At 48.9% G+C, this 18394-nt stretch overlaps 1 protein-coding gene across 6 annotated transcripts in view; it reads right to left on the reverse strand.

Annotated features, from left to right (window-relative positions):
* LOC149349130 (solute carrier family 15 member 1-like) overlaps positions 1-18394 on the reverse strand; it is a 516652-nt gene that overhangs the window by 316456 nt on the left and 181802 nt on the right. For 2 of the 6 annotated variants that reach the window (XM_089578083.1, XM_089578078.1), the window contains exon 1: positions 16347-16476. The exons of 2 other annotated variants lie outside the window; for them this stretch is intronic. Coding sequence is in view for 3 of the 4 variants with exons in the window: in XM_089578078.1 (XP_089434204.1) it covers positions 16347-16361 (15 nt within the window). In the remaining variant the exon portion in view is untranslated. Of the gene's footprint in view, positions 1-16346; positions 16477-18394 lie in introns of those variants that run through there. 2 more of the 6 variants (XM_089578079.1, XM_089578080.1) reach the window with 2 other exon arrangements.

The raw sequence follows: 18394 nt of genomic DNA on the forward strand, positions 1-18394 counted from the left end.
GGTACGCATGCCGCCTATCGGCCGTAATTAGCAAAAGGTTCAAATTAGTATCAGAGCAGCGTAGCGTTAATATCGGCGCTCCCGAAGCCGTCGGAAGCGTGCTAGAATTGATGCATCCCCAGCCGGACAGGTACGCATGCCGCCTATCGGCCGTAATTAGCAAAAGGTTCAAATTAGTATCAGTGCAGCGTAGCGTTAATATCGGCGCTCCCGAAGCCGTCGGAAGCGTGCTAGAATTGATGCATCCCCAGCCGGACAGGTATGCACGCCGCCTATCGGCCGAAATTAGCAAAAGGTTCAAAATCGTATCAGAGCAGCGTAGCATGAATTCGGTGCTCGTGAGGCCGTCGGAAGCCTGCTAGAATTGATGCATCCCCAGCCGTACAGGTATGCACACCGCCTATCGGCCGAAATTAGCAAAAGATTCAAAATAGTATCAGAGCAGCGTAGCATTAATATCGGCGCTCCCGAAGCCGTCGGAAGCGTGCTAGAATTGATGCATCCCCAGCCGGACCGGTACGCATGCCGCCTATCGGCCGTAATTAGCAAAAGGTTCAAATCAGTATCAGAGCAGCGTAGCATTAATATCGACGCTCCCGAAGCCGTCGGAAGCATGCTAGAATTGATGCATCCCCAGCCGGAAAGGTACGCATGCCGCCTGTCGGCCGTAATTAGCAAAAGGTTCAAATTTGTATCAGTGCAGCGTAGCATTAATATCGGCGCTCCCGAAGCCGTCGGAAGCGTGCTAGAATTGATGCATCCCCAGCCGGACAGGTACGCATGCCGCCTATCGGCCGTAATTAGCAAAAGGTTCAAATCAGTATCAGAGCAGCGTAGCATTAATATCGACGCTCCCGAAGCCGTCGGAAGCATGCTAGAATTGATGCATCCCCACACGGACAGGTACGCATGCCGCCTATCGGCCGTAATTAGCAAAAGGTTCAAATCAGTATCAGAGCAGTGTAGCAATAATATCGGCGCTCCCGAAGCTGTCGGAAGCGTGCTAGAATTGATGCATCCCCAGCCGGACAGGTACGCATGCCGCCTGTCGGCCGTAATTAGCGAAAGGTTCAAATTAGTATCAGAGCAGCGTAGCGTTAATATCGGCGCTGCCGAAGCCGTCGGAAGCGTGCTAGAATTGATGCATCCCAACACGGACAGGTACGCATGCCGCCTATCGGCCGTAATTAGCAAAAGGTTCAAATTAGTATCAGAGCAGCGTAGCGTTAATATCGGCGCTCCCGAAGCCGTCGGAAGCGTGCTAGAATAGATGCATCCCCAGCCGGACAGGTACGCATGCCGCCTATCGGCCGTAATTAGCAAAAGGTTCAAATCAGTATCAGAGCAGCGTAGCATTAATATCGGCGCTCCCGAAGCCGTCGGAAGTATGCTAGAATTGATGCATCCCCACACGGACAGGTATGCATGCCCCCTATCGGCCGGAATTAGCAAAAGTTCGAAATAGTATCAGAGCAGCGTAGCATGAATTCAGTGCTCGAGAGGCCGTCCGAAGCGTGCTAGAATTGATGCATCCCCGGCCGGATAGGTATGCATGCCGCCTGTCGGCCGCCATTAGCAAAAGTTCGAAATAGTATCAGAGCAGCGTAGCATGAATTCGGTGCTCGTGAGGCCGTCGTAAGCGTGCTAGAGTTGATGCATCCCCAGCCGGACAGGTATGCACGCCGCCTATCGGCCGCAATTAGCAAAAGGTTCAAAATAGTATCAGAGCAGCATAGCAAGAATTCGGTGCTCGTGAGACCGTCGGAAGCGAGCTAGAATTAATGCATCCCCAGCCGGACAGGTATTGCATGCCGCCTATCGCCCGAATTAGCAAAAGGTTCAAAATAGTATCAGAGCAGCATAGCATGAATTCGGTGCTCGTCAGGCCGTCGGAAGCGTGCTAGAATTAATGCATCCCCAGCCGGACAGGTATGCACGCCGCCTATCGGCCGCAATTAGCAAAAGGTTCAAAATAGTATCAGAGCAGCATAGCAAGAATTCGGTGCTCGTGAGACCGTCGGAAGCGAGCTAGAATTAATGCATCCCCAGCCGGACAGGTATTGCATGCCGCCTATCGCCCGAATTAGCAAAAGGTTCAAAATCGTATCAGAGCAGCGTAGCATGAATTCGGTGCTCGTGAGGCCGTCGGAAGCCTGCTAGAATTGATGCATCCCCAGCCGTACAGGTATGCACACCGCCTATCGGCCGAAATTAGCAAAAGATTCAAAATAGTATCAGAGCAGCGTAGCATTAATATCGGCGCTCCCGAAGCCGTCGGAAGCGTGCTAGAATTGATGCATCCCCAGCCGGACCGGTACGCATGCCGCCTATCGGCCGTAATTAGCAAAAGGTTCAAATCAGTATCAGAGCAGCGTAGCATTAATATCGACGCTCCCGAAGCCGTCGGAAGCATGCTAGAATTGATGCATCCCCAGCCGGAAAGGTACGCATGCCGCCTGTCGGCCGTAATTAGCAAAAGGTTCAAATCTGTATCAGTGCAGCGTAGCATTAATATCGGCGCTCCCGAAGCCGTCGGAAGCGTGCTAGAATTGATGCATCCCCAGCCGGACAGGTACGCATGCCGCCTATCGGCCGTAATTAGCAAAAGGTTCAAATCAGTATCAGAGCAGCGTAGCATTAATATCGACGCTCCCGAAGCCGTCGGAAGCATGCTAGAATTGATGCATCCCCACACGGACAGGTACGCATGCCGCCTATCGGCCGTAATTAGCAAAAGGTTCAAATCAGTATCAGAGCAGTGTAGCAATAATATCGGCGCTCCCGAAGCTGTCGGAAGCGTGCTAGAATTGATGCATCCCCAGCCGGACAGGTACGCATGCCGCCTGTCGGCCGTAATTAGCGAAAGGTTCAAATTAGTATCAGAGCAGCGTAGCGTTAATATCGGCGCTGCCGAAGCCGTCGGAAGCGTGCTAGAATTGATGCATCCCAACACGGACAGGTACGCATGCCGCCTATCGGCCGTAATTAGCAAAAGGTTCAAATTAGTATCAGAGCAGCGTAGCGTTAATATCGGCGCTCCCGAAGCCGTCGGAAGCGTGCTAGAATAGATGCATCCCCAGCCGGACAGGTACGCATGCCGCCTATCGGCCGTAATTAGCAAAAGGTTCAAATCAGTATCAGAGCAGCGTAGCATTAATATCGGCGCTCCCGAAGCCGTCGGAAGTATGCTAGAATTGATGCATCCCCACACGGACAGGTATGCATGCCCCCTATCGGCCGGAATTAGCAAAAGTTCGAAATAGTATCAGAGCAGCGTAGCATGAATTCAGTGCTCGAGAGGCCGTCCGAAGCGTGCTAGAATTGATGCATCCCCGGCCGGATAGGTATGCATGCCGCCTGTCGGCCGCCATTAGCAAAAGTTCGAAATAGTATCAGAGCAGCGTAGCATGAATTCGGTGCTCGTGAGGCCGTCGTAAGCGTGCTAGAGTTGATGCATCCCCAGCCGGACAGGTATGCACGCCGCCTATCGGCCGCAATTAGCAAAAGGTTCAAAATAGTATCAGAGCAGCATAGCAAGAATTCGGTGCTCGTGAGACCGTCGGAAGCGAGCTAGAATTAATGCATCCCCAGCCGGACAGGTATTGCATGCCGCCTATCGCCCGAATTAGCAAAAGGTTCAAAATAGTATCAGAGCAGCATAGCATGAATTCGGTCCTCGTCAGGCCGTCGGAAGCGTGCTAGAATTAATGCATCCCCAGCCGGACAGGTATGCACGCCGCCTATCGGCCGCAATTAGCAAAAGGTTCAAAATAGTATCAGAGCAGCGTAGCATGCATTCGGTGCTCGTGAGGCCGTCGAAAACGTGCGAGAATTGATGCATCCCCGGCCGGACAGGTATGCATGCCGCCTATCGGCCGGAATTAGCTAAAGGTTCAAAATAGTATCAGAGCAGCGTAGCATGAATTCGGTGCTCGTGAGGCCGTCGGAAGCGTGCAAGAATTGATGCATCCCCAGCCGGACAGGTATGCATGCTGTCTATCGGCCGGAATTAGCAAAATTTTCAAAATAGCATCACAGCAGCGTAGCATGAATTCGGTACTCGTGACGCCGTCGGAAGCGTGCTAGAATTGATGCATCCCTAGCCGGACAGGTATGCACGCCGCCTATCGGCCGCAATTAGCAAAAGATTCAAAATAGTATCAGAGCAGCGTAGCATGCGTTCGGTGCTCGTGAGGCCGTCGGAAGCGTGCTAGAATTGATGCATCGCCAGCCGGACAGGTATGCACGCCTCCTATCGGCAGGAATTAGCAAAAGGTTCAAAATCGAATCACATCAGTAAGGCATGTTGACGGGCTATTTGGTTTTTCATCTTGAAACCGATATTAATGCTAGCAGCTGTCATTCTATCTTGAAACTTGATAAAAAAAAGCACCTAGGCGCAAATAATTTCACAAGGACACAAAAAGGGACGAGGAGACAACGGACAGGCGCCAACTTCCAACTGTTTAGTGCTGGAAAAAAACACAAGCATTTATAGTCTCAGGCAACGCCCACATTTACAAACCATGTGCCTTATCGCAGCCGTGACTTATCGCCTAGCACGAACATTATTGCTCAGAAAATCGTGCTCCGCCGCACGGAACTTAACTGAAGTGTCACTCACGCACGACGCTGCCTTTTTCTTTATGTGAAAGGCTTCCAATGAAAGCCTCGCCTGCTTGAAATTGCTCTTGCCCAGAATCCTCGCCTTTTCCAGTCGAGGTGCACACTTGCACGTGTTAACGTGGCCCACCAAAATGGCGTATTTATCTTTATTATTCGCTACCTTTTCGTCATGTTCCCCAAGGCGTTTGTTGATGCACCTCCCCGTTTGCCCTATATAGGACATTCCACAGGTCAGGGGTATCTCGCACGCCACTCCTTCCATGCAGCGTATGAAGGTGCGCTGATGTTTTATGCTGCACCCAGGGCGCTCAGTGCCACAAATCCGGGGTATAAGTTTGCTCAACTTGTTTGGGGCTGAAAAAACGAGCGGTACCTTGTGCCTGTCAGCCACCTTCTTCAAATTGTGCGACACTTTCTGCACATAAGGCATGACTTCAGGTTTTACCGCAGGGCCCCTTTCTTCAAGATTCGTTTTACTGGTGCAGCGTTTTGTTTTTTGGAGGAGGGTTTCAGCTACAGCAGTCAACACCACCGAGGGGAAAGCAGCAGTCAAAAGGCGTCCAATCTGATTTCTTAGGCTATCGTGCATTTGGCCAGAACAGCTACTACTAAAGCTAGTTGGAAATACATACTTGAAGGAACTGGTGAGCGCTAAAAAACACGGAAAAAGGGACGAACACACAGGACGAAGAGCTTTCTAACAACTGTTTAATCTCAAAAGGAACATGACTATATACACACATTTGGCGTCATATCATGCACAGAAGAGGGAGGAACGCACGCACTGACAAGTATGAAAGAAAAAAGGAAAACAGGTAAAAAACTACGCGCGCTTACAACAGCCGAAGATTACTGTTCTTGAGATAGGTTAATTCAGTTCCCCCTAACATCACCGAAGGGGAGCTGACGCATTGCTTATCTGGAGCAACGTGCATTGCGAAAGCTTCGGGAATTTTCCGTTCCCGTCTGTTGCTAGCCCTACCTATAACCTTGGTGTTTTTTAGCAGTGGTATGCATTTACAATGTGCACAATGAGGTGCCAGATTCCCGGTTTTTGCAATTTGTTCACATAATCTTTCGTGTTCCCGGAGCCTCTTGTTAAGGCATCTGCCCGTTTGCCCAACGTAAGTTCGTTGGCAGCTGAGCGGAATGCTGTAAATGCACATAATATCTTAACTTTCTTTAGGTACGTTGATGATTACTTGCTTTGCCTTCCCAACAGCCCATTTGATTCTATAAACGTGGAAAGCATTCTTAATGAATGGAAGATAGCTTTTCCTGGTTTCCAGTTCACTTCTGAAACCCCAAAGGACAGTCAGATTAGATTCCTAGACATGCTGGTGACTTGCGGCGACAATCACACTTGCTGGGCTTACAAGCCTAGAGCAGAAAACCGCTGTTGCGGTTTGACTCCGGTCATTCCAGAATTGTAAAGCGATCTGTAGCTACGTCTTGCCTGAAACTAGCTATAAAAAAATCTTGCCCCCACTCGATAATTCACAGCGTAGAACAACAGGTCTCCCGATTGAAGGAGAGCGGTTATCCGGAGCAGTTACTTTGCGGCATTGCAGAAAGCTTACTGAGAGAAGCTACTGGGTCCCACAAAACTAAGAAAACGAGCTACGAGGGCCGCACTGCCGTGATGCCGTATGCTCACAATATCTCCCACAGAATAAGGAGGACAGCCAACAAGTACGGAGTCCAGGTGGTTTTCTCAGCTCCCAATAAGCTCATTGGAATGTGTAAAAATGTCAACGAGACTGAAGACCACAAAAAGAAACCTGGGTGCAACATCAAACACGAAAACACCTATGTAAAGTGTGACGAAAACGTCATTTACAGCATTCCGCTCAGCTGCCAACGAACTTAGGTTGGGCAAACGGGCAGATGCCTTAAAGGGCCCCTGCCCAACCTCGGGCAGCAAACACTCTCTACCTCTCTTTGAGCGAGCCTCCTCTCCTTCCGTTCCCTCCTCGAAATTTTTCTCTCCCGCTCCTCGTCGAGTAGGCTCGGCAAGGCAAAATCACCCCTTCTTTCTCCAATGTAAGCCGGAGGCGTGGTGTCTGTGGAGTGCGTCACAGGGCTACGTCATGGCCCCGCCTTAAATAGAATTCTTTTCTTGGTTTTTGCTGCTGGGTCTGTGAGGGGAGGGGGGGGGGGCGCTGCGGGCGCGCACACTGAACGATCGAGAGGCGAGATCTGCTCGACCACCTAGACTTGTTAGCGAGCGCATCCTTTCATACATCTGTTTGTCATTCCCAGTTAGCGAGCCACCTTTTCATTTTTTTAGGCCTCCCCACCGCTTCACGAGCGGAGGGGCGGAAGTCGGTTCTGTTCGAAACACACGGCGAAGTGCGGGCCCGGCAACCGCCCGTTTGCTTTTCTTCATATGTGTTTGTGTTCTGTGTGTTTGTGTCTTTTCTCCGCTCCGAAGCCCATGTCGTTCATTGGAGTCAAGGCGTACGCAAGATGCATGAAGGATAAGCGGTGTCTGTGCGGAGCGGTCAAGTGGGCGAGCGAGGGAAAGGCTCTGCTGCACTAGTAATTAAAACCTTGTTCTGGGGGGCTTGCATAGAAGAAAAAAAAATGAGAAGGGAGCGCGCACGCAGAGCGTCTCGTGACGTGATCACGGCGGGGGGGGGGGGCGAACCAACTCCCTCAGTTTTACTATTTTTTACTTTTTATGGCTAGGGTTCAAGCCTGTCGCCGCACGCTCCCTCCGCAGTTTTTTTTTGTTTTGTTCCTTCATGCGGGTTTGTAGGCATGAGCCAGAACAGAAGGCGCTGCGGAAAGCGTTGTGCAGACGACGCGACGCCAAGGCTACGCCCAACCTTCTCCCGTCAGTCAGAACGATGCACCAATGGAGTGCCTTTAGCGAAAGTAACCCCCCATGACGTCAACGGGGTTCAGAGTAGTGGGGCGGGCCGTTTTTGTTGAAGGAAAGAACGAGCGGGCTTTGATTTGAATTTTCGCAGCTTTTCGGGGCGCTCATGGCTCTAGTATTTTGCAGAGGTTATCTTCGATGCCTCATCTATGCAGTGGGCTTGTTTTTCAAAAATGTCCGGACCCTGGTCAGTGGCCCTTTAACAAGAGGCTCCGGGAACACGAAAGATTATGTGAACAAATTGCAAAATCCGGGAATCTGGCACCTCATTGTGCACATTGTAAATGCATACCGCTGCTAAAAAACACCACGGTTATAGGTAGGGCTAGAAATAGACGGGAACGGGAAATTCTCGAAGCTTTCGCAATGCACGTTGCTCCAGATAAGCAATGCGTCAGCTCCCCTTCGGTGATGTTAGGGGGAACTGAATTAACCTATCTCAAGAACAGTAATCTTCGGCTGTTGTAAGCGCGCGTAGTTTTTTACCTGTTTTCCTTTTTTCTTTCATACTTGTCAGCGCGTGCGTTCCTCCCTGCTCTGTGCATGATATGGCGTCAAATGTGTGTATATAGTCATGTTCCTTTTGAGATTAAACAGTTGTTAGAAAGCGCTTCGTCCTGTGTGTTCGTCCCTTTTTCCGTGTTTTTTAGCGCTCACCAATTCCTTCAAGTATGTATTTCCAACTAGCCCCAATAGTAGCTCTTTTGACCAAATGCACGATAGTCTAAGAAATCAGATTGGACGCCTTTTGGCTGCTGGCTTCCCCTCGGTGGTGTTGACTGCTGTCGCTGAAACCCTCCTCCAAAAACCAAAACGCTGCTCCAGTCCAAAGAATCTTGAAGAAAGGGGCCCTCCGGTAAAACCTGAAGTCATGCCTTATGTGCACAAAGTGTCACACAATTTGAAGAAGGTGGCTAGCAGGCACAAGGTACCGCTCGTTTTTTCAGCCCCAAACAAGTTGAGCAAACTTATACTCCGGATTTCTGGCACTGAGCGCCCTGGGTGCAGCATAAAACATCAGCGCACCTTCATACGCTTCATGGAAGGAGTGGTGTACGAGATACCCCTGACCTGTGGAATGTCCTATATAGGGCAAACGGGGAGGTGCATCAACAAACGCCTTGGGGAACATGACAAAAAGGTAGCGAATAATAAAGATAAATACGCCACTTTGGTGAGCCACGTTAACACGCGGAACTGTGCACCTCGACTGGAAAAGGCGAGGATTCTGGGCAAGAGCAATTTCAAGCAGGCGAGGCTTTTATTGGAAGCCTTCCACATAAATAAAAGGCAGCCTTGTGCGTGAGTGACACTTTAGTTAAGTTGTATGCGGCGGAGCACGATTTTCTGAGCAATAATGTTCGTTCTAGGCGATAAGTCACGGCTGCGATAAGGCACGTGGTGCGTAAATGTGGGCGTTGCCTGAGACTATAAATGTATGTGTTTTTTTCGAGCACTAAACAGTTGGAAGTTGGCGCCTGTCCGTTGTCTCCTCGTCCCTTTTTGTGTCCTTGTGAAATCGCCTAGGTGGGTTTTTTCCCAAGTTTCAAGATAGAATCAGAGCTGCGTAGCATTAATATCGGCGCTCTTGAGGCTGACGGAAGGGTGCTAGAATTGAGGCATCCCCCGCCGGACAAGTATGCATGCCGCCTCAAACCACCCATAACCCCCCCCTCCGTCCTCTTTGCCGAGTCCCTACTGCCGACAAACGAGGTGGGACCAAGGGTGCAACTGCCGGTATAGCGGCTTGTGCTGGTTCGTCGTCGCCGGAGACGATGCGAATATCCGATTTCCTTCGATCGATCCAGGCAAGTACAACAAACAAATAGCATAAAACAATTAAGGCGACCAAATGCCATTTCTGTGCGAAATTCGAGCTCGAAGGGTTCAGAGGTTTAGCTGGGATAAGCATTCTACGGCGCACGTTTAGTTGCGGACCACGCAGTATGTACCTTTGCTTTTTTGCATCTCTCAGTTAATAATTACACTGCGCTTACGTCGTTGAGTCAGTTTCTGAAGCACACGCTTAAACAAGGATAAGGCGGTCACTGATTTGAAGGCACCGAAGACTGGAAAAAAATTCGAATACGGAGCGCGACACAATCGGCACAGCCTCCAACCGTGAGTCGGGGGTTTTAGAGCCACATTGCCGATTAGCTTCGAAAGACAAATTATATCGAAATTCAACACGAATCATCAGCTAGTCCATTTTTCATTTCACCTCCGTCGCGGCCGCTAAGTACTAACTCGTGCGACGCAGCACTGCTCAGACAGACGAGGTACACAAAGAGATCTTGGAAAGTTTCTGCCATCCAGCCCGCGGTGCTGAAGCAGAGCGGCCAAGTGGCTGCTTTTCACAAAGAAATGAGGACAAAATAGATGCGCTCGGGGAGGACTCTGCGCACTGTGTTCAGAAAGCCATCCCAGCAATCCGGCAGCTGCGTGCATATTCGTTTACGGCCCCGTGGGGCCTTTTGACTCCACTTTCTTGGCTTTCTCCCCTGCCCAAGTAGAAGCGCACGCTAGCACCGCGAACGGCGCCGTAGGAAGCAGACGACGCGCAAGTTCCGCGACCTATAGGTGGCGCGACGAGCCATTCAATATGGCTGCCTTAGTGGTGGTCAAGCTAGTCGAGACCGGATGCGTACATGCTTTTTCGACGTTGCGTGCCTTCGAGGAAAGGCGCCTGCGGAAATTCCTCTGCCGTTCTCGCAGGCCGTAACGTTAGGGGATATACTGGAACACATAGGATAGCGCGAAAAAAGACGTATGTGCCTAATCCAAGGTGAAGAAGTGCTCAACACATTTGGTGAAGACATTGTTCAAATGTGATACTATCCACATGTGTCAGTAGTTTGCAACTTGCCAAACAGTCTCACATAATTGATTCTGTTACGTTACACAAAATGTATCAAAAACTGTCGACTACCAAACATAGCATGAAAAGAAATAGCGACCATTACTGGCAGCGTGCATTTTGCCGGCAGAAGATAAAGTGTCCGCTGTGGCATTCACGTCAGACTGGCTGCTTTTGGCGAAATGATGAGCCGTTTTGTTTTCGCTGCTTACGCTTCTCCTGAATCCCCTTAATACTAAGGAACCTCGTAATTGGAAGCAGGATAGTAGCGCGGGTTTCCGGTTGGAGACTGGACTTTCACGCGGGCCGCTCCGGGTCTTCTGCGCACTTAAAAAAAAATTACCTGTCACTCCTTGCGCTTTCTGTTGCGCCGAAATGCGTGAAGGAACTTCTAACTGCCTCATAGCCGAGAAAAGTGACGAAAGTGACACAGGAATTATTCTCATGGCACACTGAGCAGCTGATTAACTGCAAGTCCTAAATAAAAGCCAGGCGCTCTACACAGCACACAAGCTCGAACAATCATCTCTTTCGAACTTGCCACTAGAGTACTATAAAGTGTAGGGCAATCTTGTACAAGTAATCTTGTACACGCCTAGAGGTAAGATGTTGACAACTAATATGAATTTGTGCCTGGGCAGTGAGCAGTTAGAGATAGTGGACTCCGTTAACATCCTTGGGGTGCATTTTTCAAAGCACCTTACCTGGAATGAGCATGTTGATCACCTACAATCAAAATTGTCATCTGCCATTGGTGTCATTGCTCGTCTGCGTCGCATTCTCCCGACCAAGGTAAAATTAATGTTGTACAATGCACTGGTGGTATCTGTCATGCAGTATTGCATTGTGGTGTGGGGCACAACTGGCGTGACAAACTTGCAGAAACTACATTTGCTACAAAAAAGAGCTGTACGTTACATAGCTGATGTCCATTATACATACTCCACAAAACCACTTTTTCCAAAATATGAAATTCTTCCTGTGTTTTGTTTTTATAATTACAGGTTGATGTTGTGCTACAAAGGTTTTGTAAAGTTTGGCATTGATTACATAACTCATCTGGCAAAACTCCAAGAAAACACAAATATTCGTCAGACCCGACATAAAGAAATGTGGTTTGTATACACCCCGAGAACCTCCTATGATGAACAATCTCTATCTTATACATTACCTTCGCTGTTAAACTTACTAGACCGACAAAATTTTGATCCCTCCAGAAACCGAAACTGTCGCATTAAACGTTTTTGTCAACTTCTTCATTTGCAAGACTAAACCATGCCTTCCTATTCGCCTAATTTTGTTCACTAATGTTTCTTATGTGTGTTGATTTATCTGTATTACCTTTTGTTGCTTCTTCCATTTGATTGCCGTCTTGTTTCATTCTGTATTACCCGTTGATTTGTGATATTTTTTCATTTTTGTGTAAGACTGGCCGTCATCCTGCTGTCATGCCAACTAACAAGGGGTCGGGACCTCGTCAAGCTGTTCGAGCTTTTAGTCCCGTACTCCTCCTTTTCTAAGGAAATAAAATGATTGATTGATTGATTGATTGATTGATTGATTGATTGATTGATTGATTGATTGATTGATTGATTGATTGATTGATTGATTGATTGATTGATTGATTGATTGATTGATTGATTGATTGATTGATTGATTGATTGATTGATTGATTGAATTACAAGCCATGAAAGAAAACCAAATCGATAAATTGCCCTTAAGTAATAAGGAGCTAATCGGAGGCAACTGCCGGGAAAATTTCACCCTAGAGAGTCTGCTGCCGCCAGAATTGCCTGTTGTACCATTTGTTTCAAGGAATAAGCAGAAATAGTTATGCGCTGTCAGTAGCATGCACTTACAGCTGGGCTGGGTCGTTTCCGCACATAAATATTGCACGCTTGCCGGAACGTCATGTGTGACAAACCGTACGTGCACCACTCGCACAAAAATCGAATCTCGCTAGCAGACATATTCGCATTAGACGGAAGACATTAACAAAAAGAAGTATATTACATGTCCCGCCGCCGCGGTGGCTCAGCGGTTATGGTGCTCGGCTGCTGACCCAAAAGACGCGGGTTCGATCCCGGCCGCGGCGGCTAGAATTTCTTTGGAGGAGAAATTCTAGAGACCCGTGTACTGTGCGATGTCAGTGCACGTTAAAGAACCCCAGGTGGTCGAAATTTCCGTAGCCCTCCACTACGGCGTCTCTCATAGCCTTAGTCGCTTTGGGACGTTAAACCCCTTAAACCTAACCTAGTATATTACATGTACGGCTCCAGAAGAAATTGTCGCCGACGAAATGCCTACTGCAGCTTTCCGATCCGAAGTTTTACAACCCATTCCTTTTTCAATCGTTCGTCACTAGGAAATGTGTGCACATTCATCTGATTACTAACAGCTCTATTTGTGCACTGTGGCACACTGCACATTCGCTTGCTTTCAGACTTTCTGTCCTACCCAAGCGACGCACAAACAGCGTGGTTAAAATGGACACGCAGTCGCGAGCTGCCTCCCGCTGCCGGCAGCCACCACCACTCGACCGCTTCGCTCGTCGGCCGCACGGTGGCGGCAGCGTCTACGGAACTTGCGAAGGAGAGCAGTGGGGATGAGATCAAGTGATGAAAACCCCTCCCGTGCCTAACGACTATACATAAAGCACAACAATTAGTGGCGCTCGCTATTTGTTCGTTAGCACTTGACAAAATGGCTGAAAATGAGAGAAAGTAACTTGTTTGTTCCTGGCAGCCTCTTAGGAGCCTACGGTGGCTCGTTTCCCCCATGGGCCGGGGGCTACGAAAAATGAGTTTGTGCCCCACGGTGCAGCCATTAAATTAAATGTTTTTAAGCACGCTAGTGCTAAAAGTCATGTTGCGCAGAAAATCCAGCGTCGTCGTTGTCGCGGGTATGGCTCTGGCAGATTGCCCCCAGAGGGAGCAACCTGGGTGGGCCGCCTAGGCACGTGATCCTGCGGCAGTTAAATTGATGACCGGAAGGGCAGTCTGGGCCGCACAAGGCCCACCGCTGGGAGCACCTCTCAGGGCAGTGGCGCGTCGTTTAACCGCTGCGCCAGAGGGTACTCCCAGGGATCTATGACCCATTACGCTATCGTCATACCCTTAAGGTGTCTCCTGCAATTTTTTTCATTAGAGAGTTTCAGTATTGCGGGCTTTACATAATTGCGTGCAAAGCGGAATAGAGGGTCCAGAGTGCGTATGCGCAGAACGCTAACGGGAAAGTAGCGGTAGCGTGCGCACGCAATTTTCAAAAGTTAGCGTTGCTGCTTTTGCGCCCTTAGCGTGAAAACATGGCGGCGTCCCTCCAAGCGAGAGCCGCTCGCTTCAGCCAATTCAGCAGTCCTTGCGATTTCGGTCGGCATGTTTACCGGCAACTACTGCTGTTCTTGCTTTTCGTTATTACTTACCTTGCTGCCACGATAAAGTTTAAGCTGCAATTCAGCCGAGTTTTTGAGATACGCTCTCGATTATGGAGAGCGAAAGCCTAATGGGACCTCTAGCTGCACTGCTAGGGTCTGCAACAACCCGGAACGTAACACAAACGTCCGGAACAAAACGAAAATATATTTCGAGCTTTGTCGCGGTGTTTTATGTATTTATATGATGTAACACAACAAGTTATACGAAAATCACAAAAGTTTTTTGAACCTTAGACGCTCTGTGATGGAAAATATTTTTTGCTCGATCGGCCTGTAGTTAACATTCCCTTGTCTATATGGCGCCACTGCTATACATTTTTTAATTTCATTTTATTTCAGTTCTTATGTCATTTTGCTGCCGAAAATAAGCGCTGCTGTAAAAATTGGCTTAAAAGACTCTGAAATGTGATATTTTGGCAAGTTAGAGGCAGTGGCGATCATTTTCGCCTCCATGTAAAGCACATTGCGTTTCTATACTAAAACTGTCTTTGGGGATGAGTTGCTTGCGGTCCGCTAACGTAATTTCCCTCAGGTCACGCTAGTAAAGGCGACGGCAGCTGAATGGGTTTTGCGCTCGGCAGCATGTGCGCGCGCAATCACGCGTTCCCGGAGGTACAGGCTCCACTGGGTCTGGCTTAGGCATTCCACAGTGAATGGATGACATTGGGCGTGGACAGTTAAAAGGAGCTGCGAGAAGAGCGCTTTTAAACCGCCTTTTCGTAAACTGCCCTGTATCTTGCCCTTTCCGCTAAGAAGCTTGGATGAAGGCGCAGTCTTGGAAAGCTGACTCGCGCAGCGGGAGCAGACGCCGCGCGTGCATGGCGCTCATCGGATGGATCGCATTCCTCCTTTCGGATATACGGGGGTCAACGACGCCGCGCGAGGAAGCTGTGGTGTGCAAAAGACTATATCAATGGAGGCAGCGTACGTTTCGTAAAGCTCTCATCAAAAAGTGCGTCACAGTGATGCTGCGCAAAATTTCTCAGTCTATCATGACTAAAGGCGCAATGTCCACCAAAACAGACCAACGAACTAATGCGCCAGACCAGCACCAGATGGCCAATAGCTTAAAGCGATTACCTGCGCGTAATTTCACTCCACCTGTTCGCTCCCCTCAATTTACCTGAGGAGTGAAACGCCTCCTCCTGCGCCACACTTTCTACAGAGTTGGAGGACGTTTATTTTTTTCGCTTGCGTAATGCAACAAAGCTTTACAGTCACCTCTAACCCGCACCGAACGCAAACTAGGTTCGTCCCTGGACATAAATAAAGAGGTTTACTTTTGTAAAAAAATTCAGGCGGCACTGTCTAAAGTGCGTAGAGGCGAAAGCGTTTTCCGCACCGCCTCTCTGGCACTGGTGACGTCACCACTGGATGACGTCATAGATAATTAATGAGTAATTTACTGAGTGATGACAAATTACTAAGTAGTGGCTAATTACTGGTAAATGACTAAATAGAAATTAACTGCTAATTAATTACGCTTAAGCTTCGCCTTTAGGAGTGGAACACGGCAGCGTGTTATAGCTTTGCCAGGGAGTCCACGGAACGCCACCACCCGTTCGGCGCGATGCCTTGCCCTTTGAACGCGACGCTTTTTGAGGAAAGGAAATGGCGCAGTAATTCCCTGTCACCTTGGTGGACACCTGAACCGCACCGTACAGGAAGGGAAGAAGTCAGAGTGAAATAAGAAAGAGGGGCCGTAATGAAGAAAATGAAAATTCCATTTGAGGAAAGGAAATTACGCAGTAACTGTCTAACAAATTTCGGTGGACGCCCGTCAAAAGCGTGACACCTCTGCTAACAAGCTTCTGCTGATAACCTTCTGTCGACAACGATGAGGCATTAAAGGTTTTCGCCTTAAAAGTGATTTGTCTAAGCAAAGCATCTCAATAGGTACTATTCAGAGAAGGCATCCAATTACGTACATGAGTACCAGAAGAGACTGTCTCGAAATCAATAGCTTTATTGCTAATTGAACATATTTTATGCCCTTCAGGGGTGCCATTCAGCGACCTTCGGAGGAATACGCTACGGTTCAAGGAGTCTAATTACCTGGCAGTGCTACTACGACACCAACACTCGCTGTGAGGGAAATGCAGGAGGACGCCAGTTATCTCCGTTCACCATGCAACTGCTTCCGAGCGAAGTCTTTCTGCACTGTGCTGCTGTTTACTGAGTGCTGCCAACTCAAACGCGGCATCGATCTCCGCTCTTGAAGAAGTTGGTAAACGCGCTCAGGAAGTCGCTGCCAGAACCATTTATGAGTGTTGAAAAGAAACGCGTTTCAGCGCTAGCTAAGGGTTACGCTATATCAGCGACGCCAAGAGGTAACGCACTAGTCTCACGATCCCCGCCCGGCTGCCGCTTTTTTCGCAAGTTTCGTAAAGGTCCTGCAGAGGGCGTGCGCTTAGCAGGAGTGGAATTTGGGACACTCCACCACAGACCAAGAATTCCGCGGGAAATGATCACACGCCAAAGCCCGGCACGCCCTTGAGCGAGCGCAGTCACGTGCCCCGTGCGAGTAGCAAAAGCGGTTCACCGACCTGTTCGTCCTCCATCCCGGGTCCGGTCTGCGCGGCGGCGGCGGCGGTGCCAGGTGGGCGATAGCGCCCGAGGCGCCTCCTGTTTACCGACGACGACGACCGGCTCACATGACGCGTCCTCGCGGCGACCTTGGCAGGCTCGTAACGGTGCGCGCCGCTTCCTACAGCTGCGGGCCTAAGCTGTCCCAGCAAACCCGGCGGTTTTGTCCCAAAAATGCCGACCGCCAGGAATGCCTGCCACACATCCATTTGCACACCTTTTCGCTCTTCGCCTGCTACCGAACGCGGGAATAAAATTCTATTTTCCATTTGCCATCAAACTTTCTTTGCATGAAACGCCAGTTTTCCGCTCAGGCACACATTATTTTTACTAAGAACGAAATTTAGATGGACTAGTCCCTCTTTCTATACAGCGCCCGTCGTTAGCGCCAATTTCAAATAACATCTGAGAACACTACAGTTTAATTGTCTCTTTGGTTGGTCTTTCATTCTGAACCATTCGTGGAAATAGCGGAGCGTACAAGTTTAAAATGTGTCTCTTTCGTCTTTGTCACCAAGCCTGATCCAACTGCGTTTTCGAGGACCTCGGATTTCGACGACCTCACACATTTTTTATTGTTTCAAAGATTTTAATTATTTTTTTTTCTTTTTAAGCACACGTGTAGATTTGCAATTGCCGCCCGTTTTTATTCAGAAATTTTGAGTTTGCAAATACAATGCGATAACGAGGCCTATGTTACTGAAAATTGAATCAGCTCCATTTTCACGTATCATATTAAATTTTCGAGAAAGATTTAACAGCAACTCAGAAAATATGGCAGTTTTTTTTTTACGCTAAGTAAAGAGTTCGCTCCATAATCGCCACACAGTGAAAATATTAGATAAAATTAAAGAACTTATGAGATTTTATCGGTAATTCTTTTTTCTTTTAAAAAGAAAAACAACTATGACTTATGTAAATAAAGATGGTTATGACATCATTAAAATGACTTAATAATGATAACTGCTCAGTCTCTCACGACGATAAAAGTGGGCGCAAATACGCAGGAGTAGTAAAGTGCAAAACTGCTCCACCATCTGCCGCGATGACCTAAGAAAGCTGTTTTCCCTTTAAGCTTAGGTTATGCATTTAATCCCTAATTGTCCCTTAATTGCCAAAATGTCAGAACTGGGGAAAAAGACAATCTCTGGCAGATATCTTGAGCATGTGTGTTGGAAAAGAGCGTTTCTGCTTGCGTTATAACCTGGGGAGGAGGCACTCCTTGGGCAGCCGGTTCGGAGACAGCGCTCGACGAATGCTTGCGAAAGGCCGCTCCCGCGCACCCGTGGCGCCGCAACAAGACTCGGCTGAGAAGTTCGCCACTGGCATCAGCAGACTTCAAACTGCAGCGATTTCTTGGCAGGTGTCTAATATTTGGCTTAACGCAGCTTATCACTGATCCTTCTATCTTCTTCTATCTACTACTCTTCTATCTACTACTCATCTTGATAACCTTGCGCCCATCATCCATTTTCGCGCCTTAAGCAACTACTTGAAAGCTCCCTTTTGTTGCAACGCCCTAAAGAAGCAAAAACAAACCGAAAAACGAGAATACTTCCATCCCCTCGCCGCTAACTTTTCACTAAATCAATTATTGTTTTTCAAAGCACAGATGCATAGGCAAATACGTGTTCGCATTCCCACCTATGGGTCACTCTGCGCCCAGTCGGCCCGGAAGGTGGGCTTCCATGCCGGCTACACGCAGGCGTTACTCGTGCGCGACACGTTTCTCCAACCCGCGGTGCAGAGTCGCAGCCACGGCAGGTTCGGACGAAATAGGCAACTGCAGAGCACGCTAGGAAATAGTTTATACTCTTAACGCGAAGTAAAGCACACTGCGGAAGAATGTTCTATCCAATAAAATAGAGGCTCGTAGCTCACCAAGCCGCGCAGTCGACCTGCCTTGGGTCGTGCGGGGGACGCCGGGAAGGAAAGGGTCCCTCGCGAGGGCAGCTCGGCAGGAGGCCAGCGGCAAGAGCGTTTCCCGCCGCGCGCTCCTCTTTTTAGC

The sequence above is a fragment of the Amblyomma mixtum genome, chromosome 3 (assembly GCF_055824585.1).
Source record: "Amblyomma mixtum isolate Tamu chromosome 3, ASM5582458v1, whole genome shotgun sequence".
Taxonomy (NCBI): Eukaryota; Metazoa; Arthropoda; class Arachnida; order Ixodida; family Ixodidae; genus Amblyomma; species Amblyomma mixtum.